The sequence below is a fragment of the Phaethon aethereus genome, assembly GCF_964289735.1.
Source record: "Phaethon aethereus genome assembly, chromosome: 2".
Classification (NCBI taxonomy): Eukaryota; Metazoa; Chordata; class Aves; order Phaethontiformes; family Phaethontidae; genus Phaethon; species Phaethon aethereus.
Genome location: NC_138582.1, coordinates 102,552,023 through 102,577,769, shown reverse-complemented (window position 1 = coordinate 102,577,769; position 25,747 = coordinate 102,552,023). Strand labels below are relative to the sequence as shown.

Sequence of the window (25,747 nt, the reverse complement as noted above, 5' to 3'; positions counted from 1 at the left end):
TTTAAGTACAAAACCAGTTCTAATGATAAAGGAGTTCATGCAATACCACAAATCAGTTTTTAGAAAATGTACATGTCTTTGGAAACTTCTATTTTTAAAACATTTAAATTACAACTGAGCATTATTGGAGAAAGCAATTGTATTGATAGAAACTTTGTTACTAGCTTTGGAGCTTACAAGAATAAGCCAGACATAAAACTGCGCAAGCCTTTTACCTGCAGGTAAGCTCCAATAAATATGGCAAAAACTGTAAATCAATCAAAATCACTACTATTAGGCTGAGTCTCTAGGGAAGCTCGGTCCAGATCTTAAAATTAATTTTTGCTTTTACATGACTGCTGTTGCTTTATGCCACTTATCAGACATGTGTTCATTAGTAAAGTGACATAAACCCTTGCCTAGCAGTTGCATATGTACAGCTGTATACAATTGCTGAAAATTTCTGATTTTTAAAAAAGGTACATGATTGGAACAACTTTTTCCTTTTCACTGGATATAAAGTGACACCCAGTTAGTACATTTTCCCACATAAAATTTTTTTGCAGAAAGCCAAACATCATCCTAGCTAGCAACATGACTTGTAACAAAATAAATAAATAAAATGCAGCACCTTTTAAAACAGTTAATGAAAGATGTTTGCAACCAATAACACAGCCTCATACCTCTCTTAGGAGATAACAGAACTACATCTGGACTTTATCCTCATCAACTGACATGAAGGTTAATCAACTTCTCATTTAATTTATTTTGTTTTTTAAACAAAACATAGTTTTATCCTTTCCTCAACCAGAAAGTTAAAAGCACATTCCTCATAAAAAGTTTATTTTGTCTACTGTAAATGTATACAGGAGACTGCCAATATTCCCTAGTGATCTTTCAGCTACAAGTCTGGTAAGCTTGGAAGAGGGGACTAGACAAAAATGGAGAAGGTAAAATTTTTTTTTTTTTTACAGATTCAGTTTGACAAATCATCAAAATTATTTCATCACAGTACAAGCTCAGAAATTCTTGGTCATACATGAAACACAGAAATGTGATTAAATAATCCTTAAAAACCATGTTATAAACTGGAAACTGTATGAAACACTGAAGAGAAGAAGCAACAACAGATGTTGCTATTATACAAAAAAGCTGGTGTACTCATAACACATGTTCTGCATAGCAACATTCAAGATACACATTTTCAATAGGCTTTCATGAATTCCTCTCGCTCTGTCATCACACTTAAAGATCAATTTTTTTAAAGAGTACATTTTCCAAATATGAGTCAAGTCAAGGAGAGTCCTACCTACAGCACTTTCCAGAAAATTTAGAAACAGGAAGATTAGAGATCGTAAATAAAAAACATTCACAGATTTGAGACTTGCTCACACTCGCTAAGATGGCTACTGATTGAAGGAAAGCAATATATTTTCCACCTTGCTCAGATTATATCAAATTAAGACTACTATAGTGCCTCTTAGCTGAGCAGAGCAGTTTATTTCCAGCAACCGATTTAAAAAAAAAAAAAGCCTCGGAGTACTCATAAGACGAGCAGCAGTGACAAAGGCAGCAGTCTATGCCAAAACTCTTTTAATAATGTGAGTTAAAACTGAAAGCAAAGACACTGTGAAAACTGCTAAATTCCTGATTTGCTTTTGTACAAGAGGCTGAAAAATATTAAAATAATAAAAAAAAACCCAAACTTGTGACAGATAGGAGAGTTCAAGACAGAATGCTAAGCTCTAAGAAACACAATCAAACCATTTCCTAATGCAAAACCAAACCTAAATCCACTGATTTATATTCAGTGTGTTGTGAAGATTGTATCTTAGTGAAGCCTATGTTGAACCAAGGAACAAAATAAGTGGCTGGGAAATTTCATGCAGTTTTCTGCAGCTTGTATTCTTCAGCTGGTGAAGTGAAAAAGTGCTTATTTCTATCAAGATGAGATTCCTCTAGCCCACGTACTTCAATAGGGAAATGTGTAGTTATGGCACTCCTCTAATACTGTCCTTGACATCTTAAGAAAACCTAAGTGCAACTATTAATCCTATAATATCTTTGGGAAAGCAGCATGGGCACCAGCTATTTATCCAGATATTGCTGATGTATATGATTACAAAATTTACCTTAAGCTATACCCTTCCTTGATTTTTCCTCCTCTTTAAAGTTAAGTTCTTTCTATAAACAGTTCCTATGAATTTCAATAAATTCATCTGGTGACAGAATCCAACCAAACCAACCCATCTTTCAGACAAAACTCTCACTTCCTGCTTCTCATACTTAGGATATTCTTTCAAATTCACATTGCTGTACACTTTGTTCCTTCTAATCTCATTGAAATACTTTGTTACAATTTTTTTTACCACAGATATACAGTTAGAATTTCAATTTCTCATCATGGAAGCTCTACACAGTCTCAGAATAGCATTTGATATGGGATAATGAATACATCATTGAGTGAGACCAGCACGTAGTGTTTCTGGCAACAGTCGTCTGAGGTGTAGCAGGAAGACAAATTCAACTCTATAGTCCATTTCCTGCTAATGACATTTCCTTTAGTTCTTGAAAACACTAGACATACACACAAATGCAACATCGCTATAATAAAGCTCTACGGGTCAGAGACCTCAGTAATATTATCATTCCAAAATGATTTTAATATCTTATTATCTTAATAACTTGTTGTTTTAGGCAAATGGCTTAACGCTTTTAATCTAATTCTATAAATTTACTTGAAGTCCATGTTTTTTAAGCTACTGCTTGAAATGAATGCACAAGGTTCCATGCTGACTCACTCAATGAATGTCTATGCTGGCATATAAATGATTCTCTTTTCTTCCTTACCTCCAGATGCTCTAAAATATAGGGAGGGTTTGTCATGCCAAGCCTCAGCATAGCTCCCTCAGGAATAGCTTCAACCAGCTTCCACAGAAGCGTTGGGAGATCTGTGCCAATGTCTCTGCCATAAGCCCCTGTGTCTTCACTGGTCAGCCATATCTCACAAACACCCTCTGTGAATAAAAGAAAGAGATAATTAACAAATCTGTTTTAGAGCTGTTTATTTTATCATACAGCTGCTCACTCTTTTAAATGCAGTATTTCACAAGGCTATTATGCAGCCAGACTGGGTATTCAATTGTAAAGGGGAGGGAAGGAGGAGGACGGCTTATCCCATGGGTAGCAGTGGGTTATTAAGTTCATTTTATGAGCACAAGAGTGCTACAACAATGCTGTAAATTATCATTGCTGTGGAGTGATTAACATTCACAGCCAATGACTAATTCCGTGCTGCCCCTACAGCAAGTCAGTCAAGTCTAGTACTGTGCTGTTTTTTGAGCCTAATTCATTAAACACTGCAAGCAACATTACCCAAGCAGAGAGTTTGCATTAATGGTTGTTACTAGTAGTTAACTTATTAACTGGTAAGCTTCCAATAAGCAGAAATAGCTCTAAAGCACAGGGATTAACATTCCTCCTGGAATAACTATTAAAAACTTCTATTCTATAATTGATACAATTACCAATGCAATATTAAGGTTGTATTGAAAAGGTTAGTCACCACTGCATGACTGAGTGATAGTGTTGGAAAACTGGTTTCCTGGCAGTTAATATTTTATTTTCCACCAATCAGGGCCTTAGGAAGTAGTATACTTGATTTGTATTGTAGAGAGTAGTGACCTTGAACACTGATATTTGGTAATAATATCCTCTGGCTCAAAGAGGGGAAAGACTGCACCACCCTGTAATAATACTTGAAAGCAATGAGGTTTCATGCAGCCACCTCTGTCAGTCTGCCCAGCTTCCATCCTTTCTGCAATGCAATCCGTTTCCCCCTCCTCACCACTCCAAAGCAAGAAATAAGCCATCAAAAACAGGGTGACCGGGAGAAAGACTCCCATGATTCCCAGTGAGATCAGATACCATTAACTCAGTGAAGAGTTGAATTTCTAGTACCAATGATGAACCAGTTAAGAAAGCTCCAAACACTAGAAGGTGCATAATTCATCAAAGCACTCTTTTGACTAGCTGAGAATGTATCACAAAATGCAAATGATTATATTACAAATACATTCTTAAGATGAGGAAAACATCCTGCACCTGGGGCGGAGCAACCCCCAGTATCAACACTGGCTGGCGAATAAAGGGATTGAGAGCACCCCTGCTGAGAAGGACTTGGGGGTACTGGTGGATGAAGAGTCCACCTGGAGTACTGCGTCCAATCCTGGAGTCCTCAGCACAGGAAAGACAGGGACCTGTTGGAGCAGGTCCAGAGGAGGGCCACAAAAATCATCAGGGGGATGGAACTCCTCTCCTATGAGGACAGGCTGAGAGAGTTGGGGTTGTTCAGCCTAGAGAAGAGAAGGCTCTGGGGAGACCCTACTGCAGCCTTCCAGTACTTAAAGGAGGTTTCTAAGAAAGATGGGGACAAACTTTTTAGCAGGATCTGCTGTGATAGGACAAGGGGTAATGGCTTTAAACTAAAAGAGGGCAGATAGAAGATAGAAGGAAGGAAGGTAGATAGAAGGAAGAAAGTTTTCACAATGAGAGTGATGAAACCCTGGCACAGGTTGCCCGGAGGTGGTAGATGCCTCATCCCTGGAAACATTCAAGGTCAGGCTGTACGGGGCTCTGAGCAACCTGGTCTAATTGAAGGTGTCCTTGCTCATTGCAGGGGGGTTGGACTAGGTGACCTTTAAAGGTCCCTTCCAACTCAAACTAGTCTATGATTCTATAAACATGTACACAGACTTTAATCACATAAAAAGTAATAGAACTAGAAAACTACAAGTTTTACAAAAATGTAAACTCAAGACTGCCACTCTTAAAGTCACACTATAACAATAAAGGAGAACAGCAGGCTATGCTGACCAAAGTTCATTCTGTTTGTTCAGAAAGGTTTTCAAGGTAATTTATTATTTAGAACTAAGAATACTTAAAAGGTAAACCAAGAAACTCATCACTTCTTAAGTTTTGCTTCACGAATAACTTAGTGAGAGTTCTTGTAAGAAGTTCAGTGGAAAGTATTCATCAAGTACTGCTGTTTGGTTAACCCAGCTTGCACTCACAACTTTATAGTCACACTTAAACTGAGCTCCCCCATGCCTGACCAGGTATGCAGAATTTGCTAGCAGTATACAATCACACCTTGGATTCTACGGCAGTCGCTAATTTTTTCAGAATTCATCTCACCACAGGAAATACCACACTATGAAACATATTCTAGGGTTTGCTGCCTGCCCTACATTTTCCTGAGATATGGAAAAAAGAAGTTACTTATATATCAGGTACATTTTAAAAATAAGAGAAACATAAAGGATCTAAATGAGGACTAATGTCCTGTTTTAGTTTTTTTAAATCAATCTCCACTAGCCATTAGAACACTGCAAAACAGAGTAATTTACTTGCTGAGTTTCTACTGAAATGGAGTAATCTCATTTTTAAACTTTCAATCTAAATGGTTGCATGGGTTTACAGTTTGGTTGTGGTTTTTTGGTGTTCTGTTTGTTTGTTTTTTGTTCCAATGAAAATGGCTGATAGAATACTGCCTCATAGTTACCAGATGAACATTGAGGAAAAAAAAATAAATTACTGTCTAGGAATGGAAATAACATTCCTGTGGAAAACAACAGCAAGCTTTTAAAGCTGCATAGGTGGGGACCATTAGCCCCCTGGTGGGCTGAAACTTCAAATTAAATCACAAGAAGAGGAAGCAGCTGTAATAGTAAATCAGCAACAACAGGAATAACTGTCTCATCTGCTCTCCAATCAGGGTGTTGAACAAGAAGCAATGGGAATAATTCATGCTGAGAGAGCCAAGGATGTAGCCTTTTAACACAGGGGGATGGGGACAGACACCTGTATTTCAGGAGAAAGTTCACGTCCCAGTTTCAGGCTGACAAAATGGATCTTCAAGTACTGAAAACTGCTATGAGTGCTAAGTATTTGCAAGTAGGGTGAATCAACTTTGTACAGAACTGTGATGTTAGGCTGTTTATTCTGGTCCTTCACATCCTGAGTTTAGGAGTCTAAACCTACACCAGGTAAGAGGAGGAAACAACAGACCTCCCAAACAGTATTAATAACCTATGCTCACTCAACCCACTTACCCTCCAAACTCCAGCCCTATTTAAATCCACTGTCTACTCACATACAGTATTTTTTTTCCTTTCTTTTGCAGTGAACCTCACTAGATCATGCACCATTCTGTTACTAGATAATTTTTGGTGCTAAGAAAAGCAAGATGATTTTGTAAACCAGAAAATTGATCCAAACTGCAGAGTTTGGATGTGTAAACTCAGAGCATTTGTTACAGTATTTAGGCCAATTATCATTATATTCAAGTAATTACAAGTCTTCCTTTGGTCACAGTTCATAGTTTATTTCTCACTCTTCCATCACTACCCAGCACAAAAGAGTAACCTCAACAGCTGGCTTCTGATCTCTGCTCTGCTGTTAATTGGAGATGACTGAGAATGAAAAATGTTGGAAAAATAAAAGGTTCCGAGTAAATGAAGGAGGTTCTGAGCCTACTCCTTCTCCAACAACTCAATATAAAGAATACTCATTGCAGATTATCTGACAGGGGTTTTAACTTAATTTTTGTGGGGTAGCATAAACAGTCCTTGTCATAAAGACGACAAGAAATCCTACAGTTGTCACTTTTATGAGATATGTGCATTTCTGTTTTAGAGACCACTTGATTAATTTCTTTAATAAAAAAATTCTAGTGTTTATTAATCTTTATTTTCATGCCACTATTGTAAACACTTTTCAGCATTAGCACACATCTTTTAAGTTGAAGGGAAGTATATTCCATCCAAAAAATTAATTTACTTCAATTTACAAAAATATCTGAAGATATTAAAATATCAGACACGAGTCCTGCTGAAATTCCCCTACTGTTAACCTGCTGTACTTTGTACAAATGAAATTCAATCACAAAATCCCCTTATTTTTTTCTTCTTCTTCCTTTCTTCTCATTCTTCTCTTTCCTGTGAGATTTTCTAACGTGAGCAGGAGTGGTTACTCCAGCAGCACAATTCCCTGCAGGCTGCCTTGGTGGGAGACCCCCAATTCTGACCTTCTCAGTAGCCCGCCTATGCTTATCAGTAACTTCCTGACCTCCCTGCTACTCCTTCTCCAACGGTGAATTCTTATGGCAGCCTGCAGTGCTGTACAGACCATAGAGATACTTCTCCCACTGCACCACAGAAACCTGAAAGACTATCTGCCAAGGGGAGGTCTGACTTAAATGTTTGTCAAAAATTGTCTGCAGACTTGAGGACAATCAATCCCATCCTGCCATTCCTGATCACATCCTTAGAATTAAAAAAAAATTCATAGCCAAAGACAGAGAAAGGCTTGAAAAAAATTAGGTTCACTTTAAATGTGCTCATTGTACAGAATGAGCTTGCCCTACATAAATTAATCTAACCTTCAATTATTTGAGTTTCCCCTTATTTATTCATCATGGATTTTACAGTCACTATTTACATACCTGATGCAGGGCATGTGCCAGATTACTTAGCTGAATCAGTGCCTTAACTGAGAAATGATGAAGACATCTGTGTACATACCATATCACTGTATCAACCTGAATATAATGCAAGTTTAAACAGAAATTGAGATTTGGAGGAATCCAGTTCCTCCTATACTTCTGTAGTACTCTGCAAACATCAGTTTACCATGTAAGAGACCGGGCCTCCTCTTAAGACTGTCAGCTCAACCACATGGATCACCACTGAAAGATTCCATTGCAGGGACTTCCTGAAAGAGGAAATCAAACTGGGAGCAACTCAGTGCTGCTAGTGGAGGTTTGGAAGGATTGGTTTCCAGCTCACCAAGAAATCTCTATTTCTCCTGTGTATATCAGGAGCTTCTAGAGGAGAGAAAGAAGGAATTGACACACAATCCTGTACAAACACACCCTATCCCAGACTCCAAAGGTAACTCACACCTAACTGTGACAGTTAGAAACTGCAGGACATCTGTCAAGCAGGCGATGAAAAAAGTAGACTGAAGAAAAAAGACAGGTCTAGGTACAGAGCTGGTGAAAGAGGCAAACTGTCATATGATCTAAAGGATCAATGTTTTTTCTGTACTTTGGAAAGTATGGGTCAGCTTACGATTCAGCAATATATCATTCAGACGAATGCAGTACTGCGGCTCTGCTCACAACACACTACATACAAATTGGTCCCATCACAGTCTCATTTTTACTTTGAGGGACAAAGCTCTAGATAAGTGTCTCATAGCCTGACTTTCTCTAGGATGTTTACTATGCCCAAATAGATCTCCTCTTTTCAAAAGACCTATTTTTTACCCTTCTGGACAGTCTTAAGGAAGTAAAAGACAATTGTCCACTCCTGCTTTCTTAATGCTTGCCACAAATAGCAGAACAAAATTTGAATGGCATCATGAATGTTGACTGATGTACTGGAAAGCAATGCTTGGAGAAATTACTAGATTCCCAAAACTCATATTAAAAGAGAAAGTGTAGCAAAAGGACGACTGGTTTAACCAATTCTTCACAACACAGAAGGAAGCAATGGCTGGTTAAGTAGCCAGGAAAGTCAGTTCAGCATTAGTGCACTTCAAATTGAGGACCCTGAAAATACTTCTCCGAATTTTCACTATTAGAGTCATAATCAATAGTTCTTAAGTATCTCTTTAATAGCATAAATTGCTTTGAAGCATTGGTTAGTATTACATGAAGACCTGCTACACACAGTGACTTAATTTAAAAGTCTGAGCAAATTCCATTTTATGTGGTCATCAGGAATGCCAAAGGTCAAGACTGTACACACAATAAAAAAATCTCTTTTCGCGAGATCACAGAATAGCTTAGGTTGCAAGGGACCTCTGGAGGTCGTCTAATCCAACCTCCTGCTCAAATCAGGTCCAATTAGACAAGACTGCTCAGGCCCTTGTGCAGTTGTGTTTTGAGTATTTGCAAGGACAGAAATACCACGCCACTTTGGGCAATCTGTGCCAGTGTTTGACCACCCTCAGGGTAAAATCTTTTTCCTTGCACCTAATTACAATTTCCTGTGCTCCAACTTGTCCTGTTACCTCTCATGCTATCTCTGCAAGACTTGTCTGACTACAAGACAGCCCAGCTCTGCCTCCTCTATACCATCCCACTAGGCAGTCGTAACCAGCAATAAGATCTACTCCTAGCTTTCTCTTCAAAAGCTCCACAAATGCATTTCTCATATGTCTTCATTCTCCTAAACATTTCAGCAGCTGAAATTCTGCTGAATTGGTCCAATACATCAGTCAGCTTTGTCCTGGGGCGCCCAAAATCAGACAGAGCACTCTCCATGAGGTCTTGCAATTGCCAAATACCAGGCAGCAGTCACTCCCCTAGGCCTGCAGTTGCACTCTTGCTAATAGCATCTAGGATGCAGCTGATAATTACAAGGGGTTTCACTGCTGACTCATGTTTATCAGCTTGCCCAGAGGAACTCCAAAGTCCACAAAGCTGCTTTCCAGCCAGTCAACTCTCCACACGCATACTGTAGCATGGTGTTATTTTGCCCTGGATCCAGAACATTTTACTCACCTTTGTTGAACTCCACGAAACTACTGTCAGCCCATTTCTCCAGACAGTTGAGGTTTCTTGGAATATTAGGCCTACCCTCCAGCCTGTCAACTAGTCCCCCAGTTTGGTATCATCTCCCATATTGCTCAAGATGCACTCTACCTCACTGTCCCCATTGTTTAAATAAAGACATGAAATACTGGCCCCAATATCAATCCCTGGGCAACACCATTAGTAACCACCAGCTAGACTTTATATCATTATACCCTGTGAGCTTGGCAGTCCAGCCAATTCTTTCAGCCACCTTACCATCCACTTACCCAGTCCATAGCTCACCAATCTAAGAATATTATGGGAGACTATGCTGAAGCCATAACTAAATTCAATATAAAAAAAACCAGCCCAAAATCCCAAACCAAAACAGACCCCCCTCCTAAACCCCAAGGAACAAAATCAAAATAACAACCACTCCTCCTCCCCAGCCCCCCCCCCCCAAAAACAAACCAACCCCCCAAAACTCCACGGCTTTCCTCTCCTCCACAAAGCCAGACAGCCTGTCAGAGAAGTCAGTCACATGATTTGCCACTGGTAAATACATGCTAGCTGTTCCCAATCACCCTCTTGTCCTTCATGTGCCTAGAAGTGGCTTCCCGAAGGGTTTGCCCCATGCAGAGTGAGGTTCAGCTGCCCTGTAGTTCCGTAGAACTCCCTACTTGCCCTTCCTGAAGGGCAGCATGACATTTCCCTTTTTCCAGTCACCAGGAGTCTCCCCTGATTTTCACAACCTTTGAATGACGAGACAGAACAGCCTCATAATGACATCAGCCAGCGCTCTTGGCACACTTGGATGCCCCTCATTGCAGGATTATTCCTATTACTTCAGGATGTCACTCTGCAGTTACAAAACCTACAGCCATGTTTTGCATGTGCTTAGTTTAGCACAAGTCTTTAAAGCAGTTGTGGTTTCTTCTGCCCACAGAATGACACATATATTAGAGTGCTTAGGAAATGAACACACTAACTTTTATGGTCTACATAGTTTTGAGAACAAAAGTGTTTGGGAACTAATATGAAGTGACATATAGACCAAGTTACACTGACTCAGATTATTTCACCTATGTAGGATAATGTATTATTTTCAAAGCAGAAGACTCAACAATATTGCTTTGGAAGATTTTGTTTTGCAATGTTCTCTACTACACTTAGTAAAAAAATTAAAGACATTTTTTTCTTTCTCCTCGTCCAGATGCTTAAATTAAGTAAATGTTTGCACACACGAATTAATAAAGTTCTCATGTATTTATATACATGCTATACATTAGTATATATTCATGGTATGAAATTTTCAAACTATATTCAGTCATAACATGAACTTGATTTAAAGAATCATTTACCACAGAGGTAATGTAGGTACTTACAACAAATTCCTGATCCTACAAACGGATATAAAAAGGTTTGGGCTATGTTTGCGAATTCTAGAATAGAAAAATTCATCATGCCTTACACCCCCTTAACTCTCCTGGCAATTGTTTTTCCAAAAATGTGAAACAACCCTTGACTTTTAGTTAGATTAAGTTATCTTTCTGATGTGATCTCAACTTACTTATTTAATAAGCTGTAATCAGAGCTTAAACGAACTTCAGTGCAAAACAACTCAAGAAACAGCTTATGAAGCTCAGTGCAAAGGAGCTCAAGAAACAGCTTGATTTTATTTCAATGAAAATGTGTTAATAAATTTTAAAAATTTTATGTTTTATACGTTTCCCCCCCTCAAAGTGCATTCAGATTTCTTGTGTTATTTTATGTAGCTTAAGAAGTTAAATCAGAGCTAGGCCACAGTAAAAAAATAACAATCATCAGGACTGCTTAATAAGAACTTTTCTTAATTAGTTTTAAGCTACAGTAACAAAACATTCTGGTTTTGCACAAAATTATAAAACAAAAACTCCCCCTCCCTCCCAACAGTAAAAACATATGAACACACTTCTACTATGACTTTTCATGTTCATTTTTAGGGTTACTTTGGAGATTTTACCAAAACAACCACACACTGATAGAAGAGTTCTGGTCCAGCTACCTCTCTACTCTTTAGTATCATCAAGCTAACTTTAATGTAAGGATATTCTACCATCCGTTTCATATTTAGATGTGAAGTTTGACAGAAGAATCTAATAGCTGTATGACTAATGGTGGCTTTCCATTTTATCTTTTTATGTTTATGCAAGTAGAAGCTACAAATGGATTTATTCAAGTTTTTCCTTTTTAACAGTCATGCATCTCAAAAATGAAACTGATGAAACTGTTTAGACGATGGGTCCACTGAATTTGCTTATTTATCTAAATTCATTCCATAAAAGTCTCAAAACCAGAACTGCTTCTTTTGCGGCAAATGCTTCACCATCAAGGCATTTACAAAGGAAGTTTACTTCTTGTGACTGCTGTAGGGTTTCAGAGTTTTACAGTTTATATCAAATATTGTTTATTTTGTTCACTCTTGTGACTATATTGATAAACAAAGCAAAGTATTTTGATATGAGGAACATTTTGAAACAAGGAATAACAAAGCCTGTGACAGTAGTAAAAGCTTAGTTAAAATTATCCCTTCTTTCTATGGTATTAATAAAAATAACAAAAAAAAAGTTAGAAATAGAGAGTTCCCAATAAAAAGTGTGCAGAAGAGAGTCCCAACTGACAGAGACAGCATAAGAGGTTTCTCTCTCCCACAAAACAAACTCTTGCCCTTGCTTATAAAAGAGGTCATTCTACCCCTATAGGGACCTCTGCTCGTAATAGCCTGCTGCTAGAGCATAAACTAGCAGCCCTGTCTTGTTCATTTCGTAGCTATAGCGTGTTAGCAAAGGGGAGATGAAGGGGGGGTGGAAAGGGAACAGTATAATAGGTCACTTGCTGCTGCAAACAGCATGGTAGTTAAACTTATTATGAGACCAGTTTCATTCTGCTACAAGAGAGACTCAGAAGGGCATCAAGACTCTCAGGCTGCAGAAGTTTGCTGAGTGCCAACACTGCAGCATTATGCATCTTACTTTCAAGGAGGATTAACAATACCATACATCATGATGATAAATTGGGTTTTGTAGCCAGTTCGAAGAGAAAGGGAAGGAAAGGATTTTGAAAAAAAATGGAGGGGAAAAAAAATGCAGTTGAATTTCATGAGTTGGTCCTATTTCTCAGGTTGAGGGATGAGGAAATTGTTCTTTAAGAAAGAAGTCTGTGCTTTTTCTGCTGGCCACCTGCCTGTGACCCTCCTATTTCCAGGCATGTGTATTATCTACGCAACAGCCTGTTTTGAAGGCTAGGTCTTGCACAAATGGCGAAAAAAAAAAGTTTCAACTTAACCATTACAATTGCCAGCTGAAAAAAGATAAAACTGAAATTTGCCATTCCATATACAGATGTCCAACAAGAATGAGGTTGGTTTTCAGAGATGGTGGACATCTACTGCCTAAGTTAACAGAATAAGACTCTCATGTGTATTAATGATCAGGGACAAAATTAGCTGATGTTAGTTAGTTCTTTGCTGAACTGTGCTGTTTTCAGCTGGGATAGACTTAATTTTCTTCACAGAAGCTAGCGTAAGACTATGTTTTGAATCTGGGATGAAAAAATGTTGATAACGTGCTGATGTTTTGAGTAGTTGCTAAGTAGTCAAGGACAGCTTCTCATGCTGGCCTGCTAGCACGAAGGCTGGAGGTGCACAGGAAGCTGGGAGGGAACACAGCCAGGACAGCTGACCCAAATTGGCCAAAGCAATATTCCATACCATATGACATCATGCTCAGCACATAAAGTTGGGACAAAGAAGAAGGAGGGGTGGAGGGACGTTTGGAGTTATGGCGTTTGTCTTCCCAAGAAACCATTACACGTGATGGAGCCCGGCTTTCCTGGAGATGGCTGAACACCTGCCTGCCCGTGGGGAGTAGTGAATGAATTCCTTGTTTTGCTCTGCTTGCACATGGGGCTTTTGCTTCCCCTATTAAACTGTCTTTATCTCAAACTATGAGTTTCCTCACTTTTACTCTTCAGATTCTCTCCCCCGTCCCAGTGGCGGGGAGTGAGCGAGCAGCTGTGTGGTGCTTAGTTGCTGGCTGGGGTTAAACCACAACACGAACGAGGAACATGATTCAGAAACAAGTTCAATGATAGGCAATGGTATACATGCATCAAGAAAATAAAGCATGAAGGGCTGGGTGACTACAGGTAATGGATTTTGCAAAAAGGGACTTAAACACAAAGGAAAGCTATTTCAGAAAATTACTTCAGAAAACACAGACAGGCATGAGTTTAGAGCTGTTGTTCTGCAGCTCTGTATACAGCATACAGATATGCAGGTCCTTGAAACACGGCATTATTTTCTCAGCTATATGCCTCACAAATATACTTTGTGAACGACTGATAGGCTCATGTTGTTTTTGTGCTTTAGGCAGACAGCAAGGACTTGACCCTCCACCAGAAGGGTCAGTCTAGCACCCTACAGAAATACTCTTTAGCTACTGAAAAGAGAAAGAGCAAAATGTCCATCAACTTAAAAACTGAAGAACTAAAATTTATTATTTCTATGCCTATTGTCAAAACACAAATAAGAAATCTGCCTCAAACTCTGAATTCAAAATTACGCATATGAGAAATCTTGTTTATGACTTAGGAATTCATTGGGAAAAAAAGGGTAATGTGCCACTCAATATAACATATGCTTGCTGTTTTAAAACCAAAACACAGACTATCGGTCTGCGGTAGATGAAGTATCAGATGCAAAGGGTCACACACTGCACAGATTCAAGGAAATGGTCAAGAGCTGTAGGCATATTACAGGATGCAGTGCTAATTAATGGAGGCTTTTTACCGAGTATCCATCTCTGTAGTGCTAATGAGTATGGATTAATTTAAACAACATGTTTTCAGGGAAACTGATTAATTCTTGGAAAGTAACATGGCATACCAAGTTTCAATCATTAAAAATGTTTGTAGCCAAGCTAAATAACTCTCTAAATCTGAGTTCAGAAAGAGAGTAACTTCCAAATTCTACACCAGCAGCTTGCATACAAGCTACCAGGGTGTGTTAGTTATTTCACATGAAAACTCATCCTCCAGAAAGCCTTCTCTTGTCCAATTTTCTTGCATTTTTGACAGCTGAATCCTATAGTCCTATTTCTTTCAATGTTTCTGACTACCTTTTTTTTTTTTAATAGATGAACAGCAAGAGTAGCAAGAAACCACACTGTGGGTATTTACAGATGACATTTTTTAAATTACCTGAAAAGTAGTTGGAAATAATTCCGGTTACAGTAAAAATGTTGAAATTTTAAAATGTAATTAATTTAACACCATTATCCCTTGTCCTATCACAACAGGCCCTACTAAAAAGTTTGTCCCCATCTTTCTCAGAAGCCTCCTTTAAGTACTGGAAGGCCGCAATAAGGTCTCCCCGGAGCCTTCTCTTCTCCAGGCTGAACAACCCCAACTCTCTCAGCCTGTCCTCACAGGAGAGGTATTCCATCCCTCTGACCGTTTTTGTGGCCCTCCTCTGGAATCTGCTCTGCTACATATCCTGAGATTAGGGAAGACATCTTTTAGAATATTACATGTTCTGATCACACACATACCACCACCACCACTCCCCCCCCGCCGAATTAAGAAGAAAGTACTATCGTAAGTAAAAAACATGTAAGTGTCAAACGCTTTGTTTCACACGAATTTATGAGCCAAGATATAACAATGTAAACCTCAAATGGCAATACAGAATACAGAAATACTTTAATAAAAGAAGTTTTGGTTTGCTTTTTCAGCAATACTTCTATATATCACAGTCATTTTACCTTAAAATACTGAATTCTAAGGGAAAAACTGCTTTTAATTACAAATATTCTTTGTATAAAGTGAAAAAATAGCTCAAGAATCTGTCAAACTGCTATATCGTAGAATAAAAGCAAGCAGGGAAAACAGTCAGCATGTGCAAGGGCAAGGTGGTCAGCTAAACACAGAATGCACTTAGAGGACCCCAATTCCACAAGCCAGTGCTACAGAGGGTTAATGTGCAAACATAGTTTCCAAGGACAATAATCCTTATCTGAAGTTACCTCCTCATGACAGCGTAGATAACTATTTATTAAAAATAACATGGCCTGTATCTGCAAGTATGTCAACTTGTTGCTGTACCTGACTATAAGCTAAAACAGTTCAGTAGCAAGTCAATAAGGTGGTGCCTTTTTTAAGAGAAAAACAATAATCAGGAAAATATACATTAAAAAGTAGATAAGTCTACAGATTAATATAACATAATAATCCCCTGATTTCTCTTGAAACCCTCCTCTAATGTTCAGCCTTACTTAAAGTATTTTCTCAAATGGATGCTATTTTCTCTGCAACTCTAAAAAGGGTCAACCTGACTAAAAAGGAGAATGCTTGTATAGCACTAGTAAGCTACTTTCCCTAATTCTGAATCATGAAGTCAATTAAGTGTATCTACTGAATTCTGAGTACCCAGAGCCTCTTTGGTGTGTAATCACCTTAATCTAAATTTATTTAAAGCATTCAGCAATACACCACCAAAATATATCATAATCAGAATGCAATTAAAATCTGTTGGAGACGTACACTGGGAGGTCAAAGTGAAATCACTCGAGTGTTTTGAAGGATATTAAGGTATTTTTCTCATACAGATTAATGCCCATTAGGTCTCATTCTAAACAATAATTTATCCTTTGATGAACTTATTACATATCAATATAGGAATACAAATTAAATCAAAATTAAGAGAGATGGGCTTCTATTCAGGAATCTTTATCAAAAGAATATCCAAAGTGCCACTACTGAATCTTTCAAAACTACAATTTGAACAAGAGCCTAGTCATTCAGAAAAAGAGTTTATTACTACATTTATTAAAAAACACCAAGCAGATGACACTAGGGAAAAGAACTAGGGGGAAAAAAAAATTGAAATAATCTAATAATATCTCTATTTGTTAGGTTTTCTGTAAACACTCGGTAGAAGTCTGTGTTATACAAATTTACCTTTGTCTTAATTTAAATTTTTCTGTAATGTGTTATTATTCTACCCTTATACCTATTACCAACACCTCTACATCTGTATTTAGCTCTGAAAGACACAACCCAGTGATGTAATTTGAGGAAAAAATTTATAAAGGTATTGAACTTCACAAATATTACAACAGCTGCTCAGCTGCATTAACTGCTAGAAAGCCATCATTAGGAAAATCATGATAAAAAATAATAAACTTGCCTTAAAGACTTCTTTAATGAGTTATCCCTAACACTAGGAGATCACATTTCCCTTCAAACCAGGTAATTGCATTTCAAATACTACTTCTCCGCACAGCAGTTTCAGTGGTTGAGGAATAGTGCTGTTACGAATTGTTCTTTTGTTTCCCGAGATGGCTTTTCCATCAGGAGTATTTTTCATCATTTGGGAAAGAGTTCAGTTTTAGGAGACTCATCCAACTCGCAATGGGCATGTCGAAGCACGAGTTTATAGGTGATTAAAAAGAGAATGAGCATTTGATTTTAGAAAGGAGTGGAGCACAGGGGAAGGCTGGGTTACTACGCTTGACTGCGGTGTGTGCACATGTGCTACAGGAACATGTCACTCGGACAGGAACACACAAAACACCACAGCAGTTAGGGCGAGCGGTGCACTTTGTCTGGCATGGTGCTCTTGCCAAGGTCTGCTGCTCACCAGACGTTTCAAGGGGCACAGGACAATCAGTTCAGAGAAAAATTCTTCCAGGCAACAGCAGTTCAGTCAGTTTTACATAAAATCTTCGTAAGTCAGGCTTAAGAAGAAAAATCCTTTGAATAGCATACCAGACAGGTTTGTCTTTTCTGAACGAGCATGAAAATCTTGTGGATTCTGTTACTTCTAAGCGCTATTCATATGATACAATTTTGTTCAATTTAATTATAGAAGCTGCAACTGGCAGTGATACTAGGAAAACAGTTCATTGTAAATAAGTTTCAGGCCAAAGAGTCAGAAGTACTGCGTGAAGTCTTTCCTTTACTGTCACTACTATTTTAATACAGCTTAATAGCTGTATTAAAATTTAAAATAGTCAGCCTTTCAACACTTAGAATAATATTAGCACAGCGTATCGATGACTAATCCACTTAATAGTAGCATTGCAATCAAGTAATAGAAATCTACGACTGATACATGTCTTCAAAATTCCACAAATAAATTATCTTAGAGGAACTTAAAGCATTATTTTCTTTCAGGACCCTATGAGCCCTGAAGATGAATTCCAACCTAAACTTTATAAAGGAATCACAAATCAAACACAAATGCTATTCAAAAATGTTCCTCATTTTTCTGAAAGAAATATGATCCAATAGTCAAAGGAGTCCTTTTTTGCATATGTTTGTATTTTCTGATAATGACAGATGGAATATTTTGTAGCGCAGTTCTACTAAAAATGACTAAACGCATATCACTAAGATGGATAAAGAAATAAAATACATACAATGCACTACAAAGTAATCAAATATCTAACCCAAAGCATGACTAAAAACATAAAAACATATACTATCATATAGTCATATAGCACTGCCGTAAAGGAAACATGCTGTGTATACATATGCCATTTGTCATTTCTACATACAAAAACAAGCCTTAGCCATGCTAGAAACAACAAGAAACCTAACGAAAGGTCTGTTCTTCTCCTGTTTTAGAAATGGGAGAAATGTCATTTCTTACACAGCATGTTTTGACTGCCAATAATTCCTTTTTAACAACATGAGCTTTAGCCCTGGGTCATGTGCTGTAATTTCCAAATAATCTAAGAAAGGTTTATAGTGACTGTTAAGTCATAGCATAACACATCTTTTTGTCCCTACACAATAACAACAACAATTTGGCTGCAACTTAGAACATGTTAAATACCTTTTCATTTTTTTTCTAGAAAGGGAAACAGTTGATTAATAGAGATGGGAATAAAGTGGCTTTTTGAGCTTACCATATTTTCAGAAAGATTCCTTTCTAGTATTTCCTATCTCCTATCTCCACCCTCTAGTAATATGGAAAGCAGTTACCTATTTCAACATTTTGCTTCAAAGCAAAATTAAAAGGATGCTGTAAATTTGAAATAAGGTTCACAATGCAGTGAAACATGTAAGCATAAAACCAAAAGTGACACAGGATGAAAATACTTTCCTGAAACCTACAGAGAACCTCTAGAGATGTGTGCAGTATCTCAGCTCAGATACTGTTTGAGGCTTAGCCATGGGAAAGAAGCCTTTAACAATGAGCATGAACACATGAATGCAAACAGAAATCAGAGAAATGAGCAAAACTGACTGTGTTAAGTAATGCCACACAGTATTACTATAGATTGGCACATAAAAATAAACTGAAACCTCTTAAAAGAAAATTTTCAAAAGAAATACATTCCTTTCCTCCAGTTCAACAAAATACGAGTCATCTTGGGACTACAATGAAGTCTGCCCTCATTTATTTAGGTTTCCAACAAAGGGTTTGATGCCACTCTTACTTACGAAATACTAGTTTAACTCAATCACACTGGTCTGTAGGAATACAGAAGAACGGACAAGTTTGAGCTTCTATTTTTTAAAACAACTTAGGTTTTGCATTTGTTAAGAATTGAGTTACTAGATCCCAATACTGTTAACTGAATCCTCCTATTCAAGTCTCCAATGTGGACTCAGATTCCTTAAGCTTGTATTTAAGAAATATATTTTTAATCAGGATACCTAAGAAAACAAGGCTTGCATGATCATGCTGTGCATGTATCATTCTATCCCAGTAACTTTTGAACTCATTGGCCAATTGCTATCAAATTTGATAGAAAACTAGAAGTCTCAACAACAGTAAGTTCTCACAAGCTTCATGAACACTACTAGTAACCAGATGGAGAAGCGTGGCCCAAACAGATGTCCCACTCAGGCAGAGGCAGGCAGGACTCTGCCACTTCTCAGTTTATTTGGCTGCAGCCACCAGGCTGGATTAGCTGCAACTCCTCCATGGCGGGGATGTCACAGGCTCCATGAGGAAGGAAGTGGGGTTCATATTGTTAAAGAAGAATATCAGCATCACAGGGCACCAAACTTTAAGAAAGCAGGATTTAACACATCATGAAGTAGTTGATCTTCAAAGAAATACCACAAGCATTGCATAAGTAAAAGTACAGACTCACAAGAATATGCAACTTTGTATTTACAGTTATTTGTCCAACTACTTTAGTCTACCTCTACTTACACCTAAAGAAGAGTATGCGACAATAATCAATAGTATGGGACAGTTAAATGATTCTCTGTCTTCAGGTTGTTAATATTCTTTATCACTAGGGCTCCAAGCAATTCATCATACCATATGCTTGAATGCAAGCCACTGGAGCAATAGTTTTTCCTGCATATTCTCACTGTGTATGTTTCTGTGCATGACAGAACAAATATTGAGACTATCTGACAGTCTCCATTTTATTTTGCAGGTCTGTTCCAACACACAATGCATATCTCCTCTCTTTCCTCCCCTTCAACATGCCCTGTCAATGACCTTAAACCAAATTTAAATGAACCACCCTCTGCTAGTAATGAGAAAGAATTCAGCCTCAATGATGGTTTGTTAAAGCCTCTCTCATAAAAGAAATCACACACATCTTTTCAATCATTTTGAATCATATGAGGACTTTTTGGCTTTAAAAAAATCATTAACTAGTGACATTAGGGAGGCTGGACATAACTCAAAGTTCAAAGTAAAAGAATTTATTTGTTCCAGCCCTTAATTATAAATTTAACATAAGGGAGGCATAGCCTGAACAATTACTATGCTGCAGTTTGAGAATTACTAAGTTTTGCTGCTCTCCCAGATCAAGAAGAAGGATTTAATAATTCTCCCCACTGCACATTAATGCCTTTTTTCCCCCTCTGTAGAGCAGCACACAAAATACATGAAATTAACAGCACAAATTACCAAAATAACCCATGAAATTCACTTGTAAATAAGTCCAATAGGGATATTTAATATCAAACTTTTTTCAAGTACTCTGAAATGATTACAGACAGATCTACAAATGGATTCAGGCTCCCAGCTCCCACTGATAGCCTCGTGCACTGATCTTTACAAAGGTATTTAAACACCTCTGAGCTTATTTTCGGGATATATGAACAGGGAACCTGGTTAGTATATTTTGTATGGAGTCTGTAATTCTTCTTCAACTTCACATGAGAGCTTCGAGTACCTTTTGCTTTAATTCCAACCACCAAAACAGAATGATAACTGAAATTCTGGATAGGAAGCAAAAACTTGCAAAAATGGAATCCACTTTAGCCCAGATAAACAATTTAACATGTAGCAATCACAATGTAAAAGTGTTATTGATTTAGAGAAGGAAAATTCATATGAAAGTGCTTGGCTCGTTAAAAACAGGATCATAAAACAAAAAGCTCTGTGCTGCTAGACACAAACTGCATTGTGTCTTGCAGGAGTGTCAAGTCTTGGCAAACATCCAGTTGCTGAAACATTGCCAGGCACATCAGATATATATTAATGCAGGATAATCTGTAAGAAAAGCATTCTTTCATAAACTTTTTTTTTTTTGTAAAACCATCAATCAAGTTCCTAGCTGAGCACCATGTGGCTCAGCTTAAGAGATCCTCAGAAATGTTTCAGTGTCTATAAACCGCTGACTTACTTCACAGACTTGGTGCCTTTCAGTGCCCATTGTCCTAAGCATTTGCTGAAGTTATTTGGCTGGCTGTCAGCAGCTAATTCTGATTTGTAACTTGGGAAACCAGCAGCAGGAGGTCGCTCAGATCTGACTAGCAACATCCTCAGCACCAATTAGCCAAGGTGCAGATAGTCGGTAAAGAATTTTTTGCAGTTCAAATTATTTTACAGGAAAAACAGAAACATATAGGACCACCTAAACATCTGTCAGAAAAAGAACTAATGCAAGCATCTTGTTATTTAGATCAATAAAGCTACAAACAATAAAACTCAAACTGCAAAGAGAAGCAAAATGATACATGTTTTTGTTCAAAAATTCTATTTCCTATTAAAGATATATTGTAATAAATACAAGTGCATTGGCATTTCAAGAGACAGGTATTGTAAAAATAAGACGAAGCACAAAGATTTCCAGAGAAATCTTCACACAGAACAGCAATTTTACATGAGTTATAAGGACTGAACTTGACTATCCAGGAAAAAAATACACTGATGGACTGGTTGAAAGTATTTCTACATATAAAAGAACTCTACTGACATTTCATGGAGCTTGTAGAGTCCATCTCAAAGTGTTAACCCCTGCCTCTCTACTCCATAGGAAAATGGTATTTTACTTCAGCATCTGATCTTCAGAAGAGCAAAGCCACTTGCTAGTTTCTAATCCAAAGCATTCCAATGTCATTACTCAAATTGCATGTTGCAATTTTGTAACATGTATTAAAGCACTGTTATTTCTACATAATTTCACAAGAGTCAGGATGAGGAAATTAGCATTGTCAGCTGGAGAAAATATAAACAGCTTCACTATAGTTGTAACTACTGGCTGAATTTCATGCAGTCAGATTTGTGAAACATGAGGGACTGGATGACTTCATGTAATGGCAAAAACGCATTTCATCTCAGACTCAATAGTAACTTGAATACAATCCAATTTAGAGGAGACTAAAACCTGAAAGATTTTGATGGCTTATATACCACCAGTTCACTGCCTGTACCAAGTTCTAGACAAAGTGTCAATTTAAAGAAATAATATAAACTACGTCATATGTAGTGGTTTTATTGCTTTAGCTTGGACATGTCCACATAACCTGGCTTGAAGCAGCTATCCCAGGCACTTATTTAGAGGAGGAGAATAGTAAAGGCACAGAGATCAGCAGAAACCTGTTAGAGAACCTTCAGAAATACTCTGGTGACCTTAAGCTACCGTACCACTAACAAAAAAGGTGGCTTATTTCAAGCTAGATTGTGTATGCTTACATGAGCTACAAGCACAGCTGTGCCTTTAGTGTGGTCACACTTAATTTCTTTAAAAATGGTTCTTTAGAAAGAGTCACATCACACTAACGTTAACGTTATTTGTTGATGCCTGAATGATCTCACTAAATAAATTTCAGCTTACACTACAAAGAGCACTTAATTAGCTCTCTTCTAAATTGCAAACACTCCATGGCTGTATCACACATTGGAGACATGCTTTTTATTTCAAATAATGAACACATTTTAGAAACAAGAAAATAAGTGTTTTTTGAAAGAGCGCACTTCATCTTGTTTCTGTTTCTATAACCAAAAAGTTAATAGAGAAGTTTTCTTCTCACCATAATTATGGTTCTAACATGGTAGGAATGAATATGAGTTTATACAGTGCCAGGTACTCTATAAACATCAACCCAATGCATCTTTTCTAAAAGTTCCACTCTTAAGCCATCAGTTTAGGTACTGGAAATGAAAAGCATACATGATAGCTCTCAACAGATGCATTCGTCTGGAGTAGTTATTTAATGAGAGATTTCTTCTTCTCCTCTTCTTTCTAAGGCACTTTTATTGCCTGAAATTATGACAACTTTCAGTACTGCTTCAGCCTAAATGCAGGTCTCAGTAGACACATCGTCACCAGCCACCAACAATCCTTTGCAGACGAAGCCTGACAATCAAGTCTACTTGCATTGCCAAGTCGGTTCTGCTTCTTCCAAGTCCATGTTTTGCTTCTGAGGATCCTGTCCTACAAGCAGCTTAACAGGTTCTATATATTGGATACACAACAGTCTCAACTCCCTTATCTGCTACCTTACCACCGCACAAAAGCAAACAGCAAGCTAAGGAGTCAAGCTTTTTTTATTTTTATTTTTTCTGTTGAAAAACAGTATTCCAAAGTGGCCTTCCTTTTGGCTGCTCAACAATGGAATCAGAAAAAGTAGTTGGAAGGAAAAGCATGTGGCAGTGGACAGCCCTGACACTGACCAACGTAAACTGCTGCAGATCAGCACCCTTAGAAAGAACCAAAAGATGTATTCATGAAAAAAAAAAAGACAAAAACAAAACAAAAAAGGATGGCATCTTAAATAGTCACAACTTTTTTCCAGCCACCTATTTCTCTTCCTTTCTATTCTGCAGAGAAAAGGATAAGAAACTCATTGCTCAACATTGATTAAACCTAACCTCTCCCCATCCTTGTAAGGTTACTTTTAATCCAGACTAGATCTCCCGACGTTCACAGAGCAGCCATACAGTGCATCATCTTAGGGGAGATGGCAGTATAGGAGACAGTACAAAGGGCCAGGCATGGGAGGAGATTGAAGCTGCCTTCTTGAGCCCACTGCTAGCTTCTGTTAGCTTTGAAAGTAAAACTTCATGTTTTGCCTGTTGATTTTAAGGCTTCTTTCCTCTTAAATCAACTTCAAGTTGTCCTAGACCAGGTCAATAGCTATTCAACAACAGAAGTAGCTACTGTGTTCCACTTACAGGCTCCAAAATTTCAGCTGTCACAAGTGCTGCAAAGTTGATAAAGAAGATCTAGGAAAAGTTCTGTAGTAGCTACAGTTCCAAGTTCAAAGCTAGGATGGTGCAAATCAAATCAGACCAGCACTATGCCAAAGGATGTGAATGCTATTTAACTTGTCCATCTCTGATGTAAGAGCACAAGACCTACGAAGTTTCATTGTGGTTTGTTTTAATAATTAATGTGCTGCAAAAACATTCTGCATAAGGAATGCATCTATTAAGTATTAAACTAAGTATTCAAAATTAAGTATTAAAAATACTATGAAGAATTTAAAACATAAGAGATTAAATACCTTTGAGCCCAAAATTGCATGTTATATGTAGGTGAGTTGTAGATTTTATTCTGGTACCATTATAGCTACATTCTTAATGAAACTCCCTGACACATTTAGGGCAACTTGTAGTTATGTCAATGTTGATTACATCTCTTTACTATGTGAATTCACACTTCCTCCCCCCCCCCCCCCCAGTTCAGTCACATATAGACAAAACAGTGCATATGGATTTTGAAACAGTTCCCAAATGTCCTTCACCAGTAACTTTCAGAGAAAGTACCTTCTCATAGGTTAGAGGGACTGATGCCTCTTGTGAGTTGCCCTGCTACAGATAGGAGGCAACAGTTAGGAATAATTTGTCAGTTTTACAATATAGAGAAGTTACCAGATTTATACTAGAATCGGTGTATTCAACAGGTAGCGTGAAAAAAGTATGGAATAGGAACACAGGAAAAAATTGTGATAACAAAATTATCCAGAGTAAGTCAAAGCTAAATTCACTGTAAAAACTTGCAGAAACTATACTGAATTAAGAGGTGATAATCATACAGTGAATAAAAGCCTATGCAGATAAAGACAAAATAACACACCATGAAAAAAAAAACAAACCCTGAAAAGGATGGGCTCGGAATGATGTACTATAGCCTGGATAAGGGAGAAAAATTTTCCTCTAGAGGTTTTTTGAAAGAATTATCTGAGTAATTAGCACCAATCAAAAAAAGCTGGCAGAAAGTTAACACTGAATAAAGAAAGAATATAGAACTAAGGGGAAGCCAAAGCTATACCTCTTCACTCATCCTTGGTATTCCCAAATTCTGAATTTCATTGTGACATTTTTTCATAAAAGTTATCATAAAGAAGAATGTAATAAAGTTGACACAAGAAAATGGACTAAATAATCCACAACTCAGTTTGAGAGGGACAGAGATGAAGGAGAATGTGACAAAGATCTACAAAATCATGAACTTGCAGAAAAGATGATCAGAAAAATGACTATGCACTTGTTTTCACTATTCAGGAATCCAAAACATAATTCAACCAGTGAGTCTCTAAGGCAGTAGCTTTAAGTAAAAAGAGAGGTATTCACACAGTACATGATTATTGATTACAGAAACTATGAAACTGACTGCTACAGGCTGCCACAGAGATTGGAACTGTAAGAGTCTGTAGGCAAATTTATTGAAGAATAGTCTACTAAACATGTTTTTCAGGCTGCAACCTCTGGCATGGGAGGGCCCTAGCAGCTAGGAGGCCATGCAAGGCTTAAGCTAAGCCTCACCTTGAGCTGCCTCAGTTCTTTTACTGTTCCCAAAGCATCCAGTACTGACCATCACTGGAAAAAAGCAGACCAAGCTTATTGCATATTCATGGCAGTTCCCTGGCACATAGTAACAAAGCCTTATCTAAACTATATCACTCCTCCTAACAAAAGGAAATCTTTCTATTTCAAGT

At 37.7% G+C, this 25,747-nt stretch overlaps 1 protein-coding gene across 1 annotated transcript in view; it reads right to left on the bottom strand.

Moving 5' to 3' along the window:
* Positions 1–25,747, bottom strand: part of CDKAL1 (CDKAL1 threonylcarbamoyladenosine tRNA methylthiotransferase) — a 448,747-nt gene that overhangs the window by 167,787 nt on the left and 255,213 nt on the right. The window contains exon 8 of the mRNA XM_082014683.1: positions 2,830–2,996. Within this exon, the coding sequence (XP_081870809.1) occupies positions 2,830–2,996 (167 nt within the window). The remainder of the gene's footprint in view (positions 1–2,829; positions 2,997–25,747) is intronic.